This window comes from Colletotrichum gloeosporioides (genome assembly GCF_011800055.1).
Source record: "Colletotrichum gloeosporioides strain Lc1 chromosome Unknown consensus_74, whole genome shotgun sequence".
NCBI classification, from domain to species: Eukaryota; Fungi; Ascomycota; class Sordariomycetes; order Glomerellales; family Glomerellaceae; genus Colletotrichum; species Colletotrichum gloeosporioides.
In genome coordinates, this window is record NW_025544719.1 from 458846 (window position 1) to 472649 (window position 13804).

A 13804-nucleotide genomic window follows, 5' to 3' on the forward strand; every position below is an offset into this window, starting at 1 on the left:
TACACCTTATCTTCTTCTCCCGCACTCTCCCTAGGTGTCTGATCCCGTCCGACTACCTTGCCTATATGCGATGCGAGCTTTCCGAGCACATGGAACCACAATACAACATCCCCTGCCGCTTTGACTTGCACCAAGCACGAACACCACGACGAACCTAGTGGAACCCGAACCCAACCCGGCCTCTTTCCCACGTGCTGCTCAAAATCCGAGGCGAGGGCTGCCATTTTGACAAGAAGACGACACACGACGACGACTACCACGAAGTCACGACGCCATAGACGGGCAGCATCATGCCGTATTCAGAGAGCGCGCAGGCCGCGCTGGTCCAATGGGTAGGTCATCAGTCAATATGGATCGCCTTTAGTGTGGAACTTCACTTCCTTGGCCAGGCGCAGACCTCGGCCCAGGTCCTCAGAGAGTAGAATGCTAACTTTTGGTGTCTTTAGGCGAACACGTTTCCACTCGACAAGAAGGCTGACTCAATAAACGATTATCTCGATGGCATCCTACTCTCTCAGGTCCTGCAGGACCTCGATCCTTCCTTCGACGCGAATACCAGCGAAGGCCCCCTCTACAATGTCTACAAGGGCATCCATAGGCTGGTCTATCGCGAGTGCCCCGGGCTCGTGGGCAAGGTGAAGTCTGCGGACATTCGACCCAGAGCCAGAGAAGCGCAGCCAGAAGCTATCGCCCAGGTACCTATCATTATGACGGACACTGTCGTTCTCTTTCGGCCCATGGATCCGCTAATTCGAAAATTCACACAGCTCATTGCCGTTCTCTTTGCAATCGCGATGCTCGGGAGTAATAACGAACGATACGTCATGCGCATTACCAAGGACATCTCCGACAAGTCGGTCCTCATGCAGCTCCAGCGAATCACTCAGGATATGAAGCAAGCCATGGAAGAAGCTGACGCAGCAGACCTCGACGACACTTCCGACGCCACCCACGAGGGCCACGATGCCGACCTTGCTATGGAGGCTGACAATATACGTCTTCGTTCCGAACTAGACAAAAGAGGAAAGCTCCTCGCAGACATGGAGACACGCTTGGGCCATCTGCAAGAGAGCTATGACGATCTAAAGGACGAAGTCGTTGCAAAGGGAAGGGAGCTGGAAGCATTCCACAGCGCTCAAGATGGTGCCGGAAAGGAGGTCATCAGGTCGCTTGAGTTGAAGCTACGTGAGCAGGATGAGCTCATCGCCAACCAGGAGGCTCAGGCTGAGGACGATCGGATCGCGAAAGAACGGCTGCAAAGCGAGGTCTCGGCGCTCAAGGCCAAGACTCAGAAGCTTGAGGCTCTCGATGATGAAGTGAAGGAACTGCGCTTCAAGAATGAAGAGCTGTCTCGCAAGGCAAACATGGTGGAGCGATACAAGCAGAAGCTCGAGGCCCAATCTACCTTGTCGAAAGAGATGGACAACCTGCTTTACGAGAAGGAGCAGATGCAGCGTGACCTCATTGAATACGAGAAGGTTCTAAAGAGGAATCAGGCGCTGGAACAGACTAACGAGCAGTACGCTTCAAAGCTCAGAGACTACGAGCTACAGTACGTCGAGCTGGATGCCCAGCGAAGGGCGCTTCACGATGACACCATGCAGTTGAGGGCTCGCCTTCAGTCTCTTGACGCTCAGCGTCTTTCAGATGAGCGCCTCATTTCTGAGCTGCAGGAGCAGATTGCCACTGGGGCTGGCTCATCAGCCATGTCACCAGACGCAGCTTCTGCCGGGTTCAGCCTGGAGCAGGAGCTTGACAGTGCTGGCAGCAGTGCTCCTCCCAACCTAAGCCTCGAGGTCTCTCGACTTAAGGCTGAGAACAACTTGCTTCGTAGCGGCATGGGCTCCGCTTCAGAAAATGCTCGGTTGCGTCAAGAACTCGAGGACGAACGACGACAGCGGGAGCGTCTCCAAAGCACGTACAACGACACGTTTGAAAAGCACCAGCTTGCAGAGGCTCAAGTCAGCGCTTTGATTGGGGGCGGCGGCGAAAAGTCAGTCGAATTCGTTAATATGCTTATCCCACTTGGCCTGGAACGAGTGCTAACGCAAGAATACTACTTTAGCGAGGTGTTGGCCAACTTGAAGATTCAGGTTGCCCAGATGACCCACGAGCTCCAAGCCGAGAAGAGGAAGCTCACAGAAGTGCAAGCTCAGCTCGCCGACAAGGATCGTGAGCTCCTCAGCGCCAGGACAGACCTCTCTGCTGTTGCCAAAGACAGTGTTACTGCCCTCGAGGAGCTCAAATCCACTGACCAGCTCATCTCAGCCTCGGTGCGAGAGGAGCTTGAGGCAGCGCGCCTACAAATAAGGAACCTCAGCGCTGACTTGGAAAACCGCCAAAGTTCACTAATCAACGCTCTGCTAGAGAAGGACAAACTTCGAAAGGAACTCGACGAAGTCAAGGAGGGCCGGCAAGATGGTGCCGAGTCCAGCGAGGTTAGCCAGAAGCGCGAAGACAAGATTGAGAAGCTGCGGGCGAGACTCAAGGAGCGACAATCGGTACGTTTTAGACACATTCTCCAGATTTCCCCTAAATCCGAGCCCGACGCCCCTGAGTCACCTGAGCTGCCTGCCGAGCCGCGGGCATCAATGTTGTACGACAGCGATCCGAAGCCCCGGCTCATGGCTCCCCCTTGCCATCCTCACACGTTCTCAGAACGCCAGCCAAGGCACAAAGAACCCGTGCAGAAGAAGGCTTGGATCAAGAGTGTAGCAAGCAAGGTGTTTGGCCAATCAAGGTCTTCACCGCGCCCTAGGGCTTTATCTCCCTCGTCATGGCGTCGGCTGAGAGCTGAGTTTTGACACTTGAATTTATGATCAACGCATACGGGCAGTAGGGACTGACGGGAAATCTCTTTATAGCAACTGGAAAAGTCCGAGCAAGAAAAGTACGACTTGCAGCGTAAGCTCAAGGCAGCGGAGGGCGGCGAAGCGGCTGCGGCGCAAAAGGTATGCTTTGATGCTTTAGTGATGCGGTTGAATTGGATATCACCGTCTCTCCTCTCATTTCCCATGCTTGTCCAGTGACTGACGATAATTGCAAAGGCTGCGAGTGACCAGATCATTAAGAATCTTCAACGCGAGAACGCCCTCATCGCCACCGCCTGGTACGATCTTACCAGTCGTATTCAGAGCAATCACGTGGTGTTGCAGAGGAGAAACGAAGTGCCCAAAAGCTGGCTGGGCAAGCAGAGACAAATGGTCAACGGTATGAAACTTGCTAGTGAAGGCTACGAACATAAGTGCTGATGCTTTCCCTGCAGCCACTCCTAGGAGGTAGAGCAGCCCGAAGTGTCCAATTCACCTGGAGCGGGAACCCATCCTAAGCATCTAGACCTCTCTTCAACTCCCACTATATCTTATCTCACCATATCTAGCAGTTTGGCTTTGGAGTAGCGGAAAGCATCGTTGGCGTTGGCATCTTTCTTGTCTTAGTGGAGGGGATGGCTTGGCTGGCCTGCATCTCGGGAGCATTGCATTGCATCGCGGGGATGGTGGCGGCACTCTCTGTTCCTTTCAACGGCTTATTCTCGTCCCTACTTACCTTTCAAATTCCGGGCCCCCTTTGTGTTCGACCTCCTTATATTTTCTTTGTTCATAGTTGCTAGCGCGTATGGGCAGGAGCAAGCCTTTCTTCTCATCTTTTGATAGGAGTGTTATAGAATGGACCAAACTATCGATATCATCTCGTTGCCTTTTTCTTGAAGTTCCGCGCCCCCTTCGCGCATCGGCGTTGATTTTCAAGCGAATGCCTCGGCCGGGGTAACCCGAACGTTGCCCCTCCGACAGCATCTACCTCCATCGACAGCCGGCAGCTCCGTCTTGCGTCATCCTGGGAGAGGATGGGTTTCGACGGGAATGGGGGCATGAAAGAGGTCCAGTTTTCACGAACCCGCGAGGGCCGCGGTCGTCGGAGACGGAATGGAAATCGGGGAGAGCGGCCCCATAATTTTCCTCTTTTTCACTTTTTTCTTGTACAGGCCAGGTAAGACAGTAATGCCGAGGGTGCCCGAATTCGGCGCCACGCGAACCGAAGTGTAGCGAACGCGTCTTTTTTTTTTTTCCTCACCTTGCTTTTGGGCGATCTGACGCACATCTCTGCAGGTCCAGTCAGGGGCTGAAGAGACGATGGAGAATCATTTTTTGAAGAATTGTTTGTATTCGGTGCCCATCCAACTGCAAACCGCCGGTTTTGGTTATTAGTGAGACAGTAATTGTGGTACATACAAGCGTGCGATATTTCTACACGATAGGGTTCGTTCGGGTGTGTGAGAGTGTGTTGCGGGTCGTCGTGGAAGAAGCTCGAGAAGCTTCCGAATTCCCCTCCCAATGGCCAAAACGTCATTCGCAAAATATAAGCCTGCTTGGTAAAGGCGTGGACGACGGTTGGGAAACGGTATTCCCCTTTCCCGGTCCTTTCATGATCCATAAAATGACAGTTCCATAAAAACGTTTCCTCCGATCCACGTTCCTCTTCCTTTGCTGGCCGCGGTTTACGAAAAGGGTCGACAGCCGATAAGAAGGAGTTCTGATCAAGTCTCCTCGTGTGTCCGTGTGTGACATGCGCGCCCTGGGGTGGTGGCGGGCGTGGACACAGCAACAGCCACGGGCTCTGGAGGTTGCTAGCTTAGTTCTTGGAGGTGATGCGGCTGAGGATGCCGGAGGCGTGACCACCCTTGCGCTGGGAGTCGAAGATCTCGAGCATGTTCTTCCAGACCTGACCGGGCTCCTGGGAGGCGTCGAGACCCTTCCAGATACCGGTCTGCTTGTAGTAGCCGACGACGGGAGCCGTCTGGGCGTGGTAGGTAGCGAGGCGCTTCTTGAGGGCCTCCGGGTTGTCGTCGGAGCGCTGGATGAGGGGCTCGCCAGTGATGTCGTCCTTCATGTACTCCTTGGGAGGGTTGAAGGTGCTGTGGTAGGAGCGACCGGAAGCAGGGTGGACGAGGCGGCCGGTAATGCGGGCGACGAGCAGGGAGTCGTCGATCTGCAGCTCGACAGCGTGCTGAAGCTTCTGGTTGCGCGCCTTGAGCATAGCATCGAGCCCCTCAGCCTGGGGGACTGTGCGGGGGAAGCCGTCGAGGATGAAGCTGTGAGGTTGGTCCGTAGGTTAGCGTTACGTTGGCTCTGCAACTGGTGCGCCACAGCTGCTGAACGGTGTCCGTTGGCAGGTTTCGCGACAGATAGACTCGACATACCCTCCCTTGCACTCCTTGTTGTTCTCAAGCTCCTCTTTGATCATGCCAATGACGATGTCATCGCTGACGAGACCACCTTGGTCCATGATCTTCTTGGCTTCCCGGCCGAGCGGAGTCTTCTTGGCGACTTGCGATCTCAGCATGTCACCAGTGGCCTAGATGTGGAAACCGCCGTTAGAGCTGATCGAAAGCAAGCGGCATAAAAGACAGATGTCAATTGGCTTACCAGATGACAGCAGTTGAACTTCTCCTTGATCTTGGGAGCTTGGGTGCCCTTGCCTGTGCGGGAGTTTAAGAATCAGCATGGCTGTTGCGACGAGCAAGCGATGCGAGCCAAAAAGCTCAATTGGAGACACCTACCAGCACCCGGGGGGCCGATGAGGATCATGCGAACCTCTTCTGTGGAGAGCTTGCCGGAACCGCCAGCCGCGCGGTCCTCAAGAGCCTTGATTCTAGACTCGAGGCTCTCGACCGTGTTGGTCAGCTTCTTGACTGCTTCCTCAACGAGACTGCTCATTTTGACGGCTTGTGAAGAGTGAACTAGGGCCGGACCGAGGCTTTCGGAGGGGTGAGTGGTGAGCAAAGAGATGCAAGAAGAGAGCTACTTCAAGAGCAGAAGGACAAGAGTGAGGGGGGAGAGGGAGGGGAGAGAGGAGAGTTGTCGAGGTTGGAGGATTGGGTAGAAGAAGCAACAAAGCTTTGCGGGAAAAATAGTCGCGAAAGAGGTTGAGAATTGCTCCGAAGTCCTAGTGAACGGCCAAGGTCGCCCGGGTTCCCGCCTCCAGCGGTGTCCAGGCACGGATGTACCACCTAAAATGCCCTGGAACTGGAACTGGAACTGCCCGGCAAGTTGCAGTGCGCTGGGTTCTGCTGCACCTCTGGCTGGGGGTACTTGCGCCGTACCGAGCTTTGCGCGTGGGTGAAGGCAGGTGACAGACCGTTTGGCGGCCACGGCGTCGGCTAAGGATTACGTGATTGGGTAGATCTACTGGGGCCCCTTCTCTGGTTCTGCTGGGGGAACAGGGTGGCAGGCGTTCGTTCGGCTGTTTCGCTGCCAAAGGTCTCTCTCTCCAATCTCCATATTTCCGCCCAGGTGCCATTGAGTGCGCTTCCGTTACAGCGCTCCGCCCGCCATTGGTCGGTCCTCGCCGCTCCCTCTCCGCCGAGGTCCATTGCGGGCAGGTACAGGCGTCCTTTAGCCCTCCTAAGACCTAGACACCCAAATTGCGCTATGTGACTGTTAGAGAGGCACCGCTAAGCAATATGCGGATAAGGCACGGCGGACGGCATCAGAAGCTCTCGCGAGAAGACCCAGCCCCCGGCGCACCGGATGGGCACGCCTTGCTATGAGGTCACCGGGCCCAGGTGTTGGTCTTGAGGGCTTCTAGTGCCGTGCGACATGTGAGTCTCTTAGGGTCATCCCAGTCACCCGCAATTCTCCGAGAAAGCCATTGCAGGCTTGAGAAGGCTAGGAGGCTTCGTGTTCAGATGTCACTTGTTGAGGCGCATACCGCAGTACCCGTTTCTCAGATGGAAATAAATCCGTTGTTGAATTTCCTTAGTCAGTGAGGACGGAAAGCATGGCACAGATGGAGACAGCAGGGGCCGACGCCGGACTTGGCTGTCGGGAGATCTTGATCGCGAAAAACGAGATGCCGATGTGGCAGGTGGCAGGTGGCAGGCAGATCAAGCCACTGCCTGAGCCTCAAGTGGCTAGGGCTTGTGCTTAAGTAAGGTCGTCTGAACACTCCGTTACTCCAATGTTTTTGTTTGACCACCTTTGAGGTCCCTGCTTAGATAATGGCACTTCAATGGCTCCACGTGATCTGGCGAGGCTCGAGCTTTCATTTACGCCTAAGCCCGATTCGTAGCTAAGCTGGGCGGGAAGGCAGCCTCAGCAGTACGACAGCACCACTACCTCACGGTACTCACTACACCATCATCCAAAAATCACTGCCGCCTCGTCAACCCTTCATCCTCCACGAAGCCGACCCAATCGACCTAACGAAGCTACGAAACCACCTCTATCATGCCTGCCACCACCGCAGAGACTCTGTCTCTCGTCACACGGAACGTCTCCGTTGCCCCTCTCGTCCTTCTTTCCGTTGTCGATCACTACAACCGGGCGGTAGTCAAGGGATCGAAACGCAGAGTGGTCGGTGTCCTTTTGGGCTCTAATGATGGCAAGAACGTCCGTGTATCCAACAGTTTCGCAGGTACGATGACACCGACGGCACACCACCCGTAGGCTTTGCCCGCGAGGCTGACATTAACCTACAGTACCCTTCGAGGAGGATGACAAGGACCCCTCAGTGTGGTTCTTGGACCACAACTACGTCGAGGGCATGAACGACATGTTCAAGAAGGTCAATGCAAGGGAAAAGCTGATCGGCTGGTACCACTCCGGACCCAAGCTGCGGGCGTCGGATCTCGAGATCAACGAGTTGTTCAAGCGCTACACCCCGAACCCTCTCCTAGTCATTATTGATGTACAACCGAAGGAGGCGGGCGTGCCAACAGACGCATACTTCGCCGTGGAGGAGATCAAGGATGTGAGTCTTGCTTTGGTCCTCAAGCGAAGAACTATCACTGACGTAGTATGTTCAGGACGGCACAACCACCTCAAGAACCTTTGTCCACACTCCGTCAATCATCGAGGCTGAGGAAGCAGAGGAGATTGGTGTCGAGCACCTTCTCCGCGATATTCGCGACGTTGCAGTCGGCACCTTGTCGACCCGGATAACAAACCAGCTCCAGTCCCTCCAAGGGCTGCACCTCCGTCTGCGCGACATTGGCGCCTACCTCCAAAAGGTCCTCGATGGCCAGCTCCCGGTCAACCACGCCATCCTAGGCAATCTCCAAGACGTTTTCAACCTTCTGCCCAACCTGTCGACGCCGCCAAAGGGTGACGGCAAGTCGAGCGGCGGCGAGCTCTCTCATGCCATGAGCATCAAGACAAACGACCAGCTCATGGCCATCTATCTCAGCAGTCTGATCCGTGCGATCACGGCCTTCCACGACCTCATCGAGAACAAGATCCAGAACCGACAGCAGCAAGAGGAGAAGGAGGCTAAGAAGGACGAGGCAAACGGCAAGGAGGAGAAGAAGGACGATAAGGCCAACGGCGTGAACGGCGAGTCTAAGGAGTCTTCGGACAAGGATAAGGAGGCGAAGGAGAAGAAGAAGTAGATGACTTGATTACGACGGAGACAGATGGGAAACACACACACGCACGGGACTGATACCCGCGATAGACATTGGGACCGTGTGGCATGTCATAATATCTCGGCGTCCAGGAGGGCAGGCCGGGGGCGGGAAACAGGCATATTCACAAGAAAAGAATGTGCCTTGTACAATGATAGCATGTTTTGAACTGATACTATCCATGGTTCACATCGCGTGATGATTTACAAATCCCCAATTGTTCCCGCAATCTCCTCCCGATCCAACCTCTTCTCCAAAGCATAGCTCCCGAGAACGTCACACCACTGCTCTGCCAGCAAACAGGCAAGCAGATGCTTGCAACACGGCACCCCGCCAGAATCCTTCCCATCAAGACTTAGACCCCCGAATTGCCAATCAGGCGACACATCGATCTCATCCTCCACCGCATCAGCGCCCAAAATCTCTAAGTCGCTCTCAGTGCCGGCGGGGAACGCCTCAAAGGCGAAATTGGCGCAGGTGCAGTTCCACGCGTCCAGCTGGACGAGATATGTTGTCGCCGTGGAAGTTGTCATGGCACCCGACTGGTTGCGGCGGAAGGTGGACGCGACGGAGCGGACAAGGTGGAATGCTGCCGGCTCGTCGCGGTTGGGGCCGGCTGTCGCCTCATCCCGGTCGTTTGCATCCTGGTCGTCGGAATTGGAGGTGAAGGACGGCGGGTGGTGGTGGTGGTGGTGGTGGTGGTGGTCTGCGGGGTTGATGGCGGGGTCCCCGCCGGCGGCGGCGTTGGGGACTTGGTCCTCGTCGTCGGTATCGGTATCGCTGTTGTAGGGAAGTGCGTCGACTTTTACGACCCGGGTTACCAGGTTGCGGTCGAGAAGATCCAGAGCGGGAAGGACGAGCGAAGGGAAGAGGACGTGGAGGGTTACCAGTATCGGACGCTGGGACTGAGGAAGGGATTTGAGCGGATTGCTGCCGGGCTGTGGCAGCGGGGGTAGCGGTGATGCTGTAAGAGTGTTTATGAGGCTCGTGAGGACAGCGCGAGGTGTTGGTTGTGATGGGCTCATGGTGTACTCTGGGCAGCATGAGTTGGCTTCATTTGGAGGGCAATTTTTGGTTTATGAGGTTCTATTTGGGAAATAAATCGTTCGCCGGAGTGTGATTGATTTGGTGGCGTGGTGTGTGCGAAAATGCGTGGTTGAAGATGCTGTATGAGATTGGGAGCATCGGAGCCCTGATAGTTCCCGCTCAGTTAGACGCAGCCACCCTTTGAAGTTACCAATGCAAGTATATAGACAAGTTTCGGCAGAAATGAACAGAAGAAAACATCTCTTATTGAGTTTTGCCGCCTGAAGGCTTTTGTCTAATCTCATTATGTCCGCCGTAAAAGGGGATAGTTGTACAGCAAATATCGCTCGCATCCCATTGCTCCATATCCAGGTATTTATTCTACCCCTCATATTGCCCTATCTACACCCATTCCTTGGGCGACCTCACAACGTCTACGAGGCGCTGCTCGCGGCTGTTCGGCTCGGGCTCATGCATGTACTTCCAGCTTGCAGTCAGGGGCAAACTCATCAGGATACTCTCGACTCTTGAGCCAGGGGTGTTCAGACCAAAGGCGGTACCACGGTCGTGAACCAAGTTGAACTCGACGTACTTGCCGCGACGGATCTGTTGCCAGTCCTTCTCCGCCTCGGTGAAGGGCATGTCCTTGCGCTTCTCGAGGATGGGGAGGTAGCCGGGCAGGAAGGACTTGAGACAGTCCTGAATGAAGGCAAAGGTGTTGTCACGGTCCTTCTCGGTCTCGTCGAGGTCGTCGAAAAAGATGCCGCCGACGCCACGGCACTCGCCGCGGTGCTTGTTATAGAAGTACTCGTCACACCACTTCTTGAAGCGCGGATAGTAGCTCTTGTCGTGGGCGTCGCATGTCTCCTTGATCGTCTTGTGGAAGTGGACTGCGTCCTCGTCGAAAAGGTAGGAGGGTGTCAAGTCGCTGCCGCCGCCGAACCACCAGGCGTTGGAGGTGCCATCAGGATGGGCTGTCTCGAAGTAGCGGTAGTTGAGGTGGACGGTCGGGGCCATGGGGTTCTTGGGGTGCAGAACCATGCTCAGGCCGGCGGCAAAGAAGGGGAGGGCGTCGACGCTGTCATCAAGGTTCTTGTGGTTGGCGCGCATCTTAGCAATTGCGGGCTTGGGGAGGGTGCCGTAGACGACAGACACACCGACGCCACCCTTCTCGAAGACATTGCTGTCCTGCAGCACGCAGGTGATGCCACCGCCGCCCTCCTTACGAGTCCACTCGTCCTTGCGGAACTTTCCTCCGTCAACCTTTTCGAGCTCCTTCACGATGATCTGTTGCTGCTCCTTGATGAACTTCTCCATGCGCAGGCGCATAGGAGACTCCTCGGTGATGTCGGATTCCTTCTTGGTGAGGGCATCGCGCTCGGCCAGGGACGGCGAATCGAGTTGGAAGGGTTCCTGAACGGCCTGCATTTTGATAGAAGGTGAAGGTTAGCAATTGGTTGTCAAAGTGACGGAAGCACCGGCATGGGTGGGTGGTGCGGAGTGAAGCTGCAGTACCATCTTGTAGGCAAGGGGTGCTGCAGCAGCAAGACCAATTGCTCCAATTAGAAGTCGGGAGAAAGCCGGGTTAGACTGGTGACCCTTGAAATGAGACTTTGCGGATGATGAGACGAGTCTGCGACCCAATTGAGGTTGTTGGAGCTTGGTTGCGGTTGCTGTTGCGAGTCTGGTGCGAGAACTGCCGAGCTGTGCGAGCACCCTCTGCGAATGCCTGATTGACGCCATGATGCGGCCGGACAGAAAATATAAATACAGATAGAAATCTAAAAGGGAATAGCAAGAAAAGAGTGACTCGGGTGCAGAGTACAGAAAATCGGATGATTATTCCCAGGCAAAAGGCATAAGACCACCAAGTAGCGATCATGGACTGACTGGAAGTCGTTCGAGCCAGTCAGGCCAGCTGTAAAAGTAAATTCGGCAACTTAATCGTTCCACGTTCTATGGGCGGAACCCCGGTCACGGCAACGGAGGATAAGCAGTGGGACTGGACAGCTCCCGCCTTCGCAGGGCCCAATTGATCCATGGTGAGGTGGGATGAGGTGTCGCATTGCCGCCGAACGCCGGAGGCGCCTTACCGCCTTCCCTCCCGAGTCGCTGGCACGGCTGACCAGTGGGAGAGCTGCCCTGCTGCGAATACCTGAGGTGCCCACGGTCCAGCCCCAGAGCGACCCTTTCCAGCTTGTCGGGCCGTCAGCTTTCAGCGCAGAGCTGCGTCGCAATGGACGAGCTCCATGGGGTCCAAAGCTGGGGAGCAATACTACATTGATGGCGCAACATATCTGGCAACCACGATCGTATGATAATTCAATACTGATTGCAGCATCCGCTTCTGAGAACACGGTTCAATCCTCCTCTGCCTCGTGAGACGAATCGAATGCGCAGGTAGTTAAGCTTAAGGGACTGTTGCCCAGTTCATTCTGTCACCTGCATCGTCGGCTATCGGAGGTCCAGAGCGGGGTCTTGCAACCTTGCCTTACCTAAGTAAGCCTGCTTATCTGCCAGATAAGCAAGGCGACGATACTATCGATACTATGTGTACTTACTCATTCGGTCGGCGACTGTCCCCACGTTGCCTCAGTCTGAGTTCAGTGCTACGCCCTCCTTGAGAGTCCTCAGAGTCACCTCTTACTGGGGACAAATGACGTCAGGCAGAGTATCGCCGATAAGAAACGGCATAGTGATGCTCCCCGATGACGACCAAGCACTCAAAGCCTTTGGGTGACAGGACAGCAGCAAGCACAGACAATCAGTGTGCACGTATCAGGAGGTCGTCTCTACCACGACCCCGTGAGACTCTGCCAAATTTTCAGCAAGTGCTCTGCAGCAGAATGGTCACAAATAACTGTGTGCCAGGACCTCTTGTGACTCAGGCCAGATCCAGAAGGTAGGTGTGCCAGGTTGCCAGCCTGCGTCAAGTGGCTGTGGTCCGTCGCTGGTTCCCAATGGTCACCTGCCCAGCTGACGCTGGACACTGGGCGCTGGACGCTGCCAATCTTGCCCCAGCACCCTGCACGCACCTGCACCAGTTGACTGGCTATGTGAAATCGGTGTCTTGCCCCGCTCCGATAATCCGATAAGGATAACGACGGGACTGATGAGTTGCTGCTGAGGCAGTCCGGACCAGTAGGAGGTGTGGAAACCAAGGGCAAGGGGGCGGGGAGCATCTTCCATGCGGCTTAGTCATTCCAAGCCTTCTCCAACCTGGGCCGCGCACCCAGGTATCTTTCCATATCAAGCTGCCTAGAAAGGTACATGGAGGCAGCACAGGCAGGCACGCATCCCCGTCGCCTGAGCCACCCGCCTCTTCCTCCAGACCATTCACTCAGTGACCGCCCATTGCATTCCCCGTGTGTCTGACCGACACCCCCAAGGCGGCAACCACCTTTGCTTGCCTTACCTTGTCGTTCCATACCTTACCTTAGCACCTCATCTGCCTTCGCAAACGACCCCTCGTTGCTTAAACTCTCCTTTCTACACACTTCTTCCTCCGCATCTGTCATCATCACCTCTCGCACAAGCATCTCGCCATCTATAACTTGCCTGTCGCCCGCACTCCACCAGCTGCAGACTGCTGAGGAATCCACAACTACCCCATCGCCCCTTACCAACACCTTCATCATGCGATCCAAGTTCAAGGACGAGCACCCCTTCGAGAAGCGAAAGGCTGAGGCCGAGCGCATCCGTCAGAAGTATTCTGACCGTATTCCTGTAAGTTGCCTTCACATCACTGCATCCTCGATAGTAGTTTGCAGCACGGCGCCATCGTCGTAGCCGCCTTCGTCAGCTTCGCGCGTTATCGCTGGTGCCCCACGTTCCCCGACCGTCACCGCCGATCTCCCATCATCCCGTCGTGCACCTTCAAGCTAACCACCATCCTCACCCAGGTCATTTGCGAGAAGGTTGAGAAGTCAGATATCGCCACCATCGACAAGAAGAAGTACCTCGTGCCCGCGGACCTTACCGTCGGACAGTTCGTCTACGTCATCCGCAAGCGCATCAAGCTCTCTCCGGAGAAGGCCATCTTCATCTTCGTTGATGAGGTCCTGCCCCCTACCGCCGCTCTCATGAGCAGCATCTACGAGGAGCACAAGGACGAGGATGGGTACGTGCTCTCCGCTGAGACAGCTGTGATTATTCTCGGCATGCTAATCTATCTGCAGCTTCCTGTACATCACCTACTCGGGCGAGAACACCTTCGGCGGTTTCGAGACGGCGTGAGCTCCATAACTTCTGACAACATCACCTCAGAATGTTCACGGCGTTTCGGTCTGCTACGGTCCAGCACTTTTAGGAATGGTTTTTCTGTCACGGATATTGGGTGCCCCCGCAAGTAGGGGTTTATGAAGAAACGCAGTCACG

At 55.3% G+C, this 13804-nt stretch overlaps 5 protein-coding genes across 5 annotated transcripts; 3 read left to right on the forward strand and 2 right to left on the reverse strand.

Annotated features, from left to right (window-relative positions):
• Window positions 1-290: 290 nt before the first annotated feature.
• GCG54_00003477 (uncharacterized protein) lies at window positions 291-3282 on the forward strand (the record flags this gene model as incomplete). The annotated part of the gene is made up of 5 exons (XM_045403550.1): window positions 291-332; window positions 447-2711; window positions 2865-2951; window positions 3048-3210; window positions 3266-3282. The coding sequence occupies 5 exons, from the start codon at window positions 291-293 to the stop codon at window positions 3280-3282; spliced, it is 2574 nt and encodes an 857-aa protein (XP_045259738.1).
• Window positions 3283-4629: 1347 nt separating this feature from the next.
• On the reverse strand, window positions 4630-5714 carry GCG54_00003478 (adenylate kinase; the record flags this gene model as incomplete). Its single annotated transcript, XM_045403551.1, has 4 exons — window positions 4630-5089; window positions 5198-5352; window positions 5424-5476; window positions 5558-5714. 4 exons carry the CDS (start codon window positions 5712-5714, stop codon window positions 4630-4632), a joined length of 825 nt encoding a protein of 274 aa, XP_045259739.1.
• A 1512-nt stretch (window positions 5715-7226) lies between these two features.
• Window positions 7227-8386, forward strand: GCG54_00003479 (26S proteasome regulatory subunit rpn-8; the record flags this gene model as incomplete). The annotated part of the gene is made up of 3 exons (XM_045403552.1): window positions 7227-7413; window positions 7478-7749; window positions 7796-8386. The coding sequence occupies 3 exons, from the start codon at window positions 7227-7229 to the stop codon at window positions 8384-8386; spliced, it is 1050 nt and encodes a 349-aa protein (XP_045259740.1).
• Window positions 8387-8604: 218 nt separating this feature from the next.
• Window positions 8605-10855, reverse strand: GCG54_00003480 (putative oxygen-dependent coproporphyrinogen-III oxidase; the record flags this gene model as incomplete). Its single annotated transcript, XM_045403553.1, has 2 exons — window positions 8605-9432; window positions 9836-10855. The coding sequence occupies 2 exons, from the start codon at window positions 10853-10855 to the stop codon at window positions 8605-8607; spliced, it is 1848 nt and encodes a 615-aa protein (XP_045259741.1).
• Window positions 10856-12964: 2109 nt separating this feature from the next.
• GCG54_00003481 (Autophagy-related protein 8) lies at window positions 12965-13663 on the forward strand (the record flags this gene model as incomplete). The annotated part of the gene is made up of 3 exons (XM_045403554.1): window positions 12965-13153; window positions 13198-13547; window positions 13606-13663. Coding segments are annotated over 3 exons (597 nt in total), but the record flags the coding sequence as incomplete, so codon positions are not given.
• Between the last annotated feature and the right edge of the window lie 141 nt (window positions 13664-13804).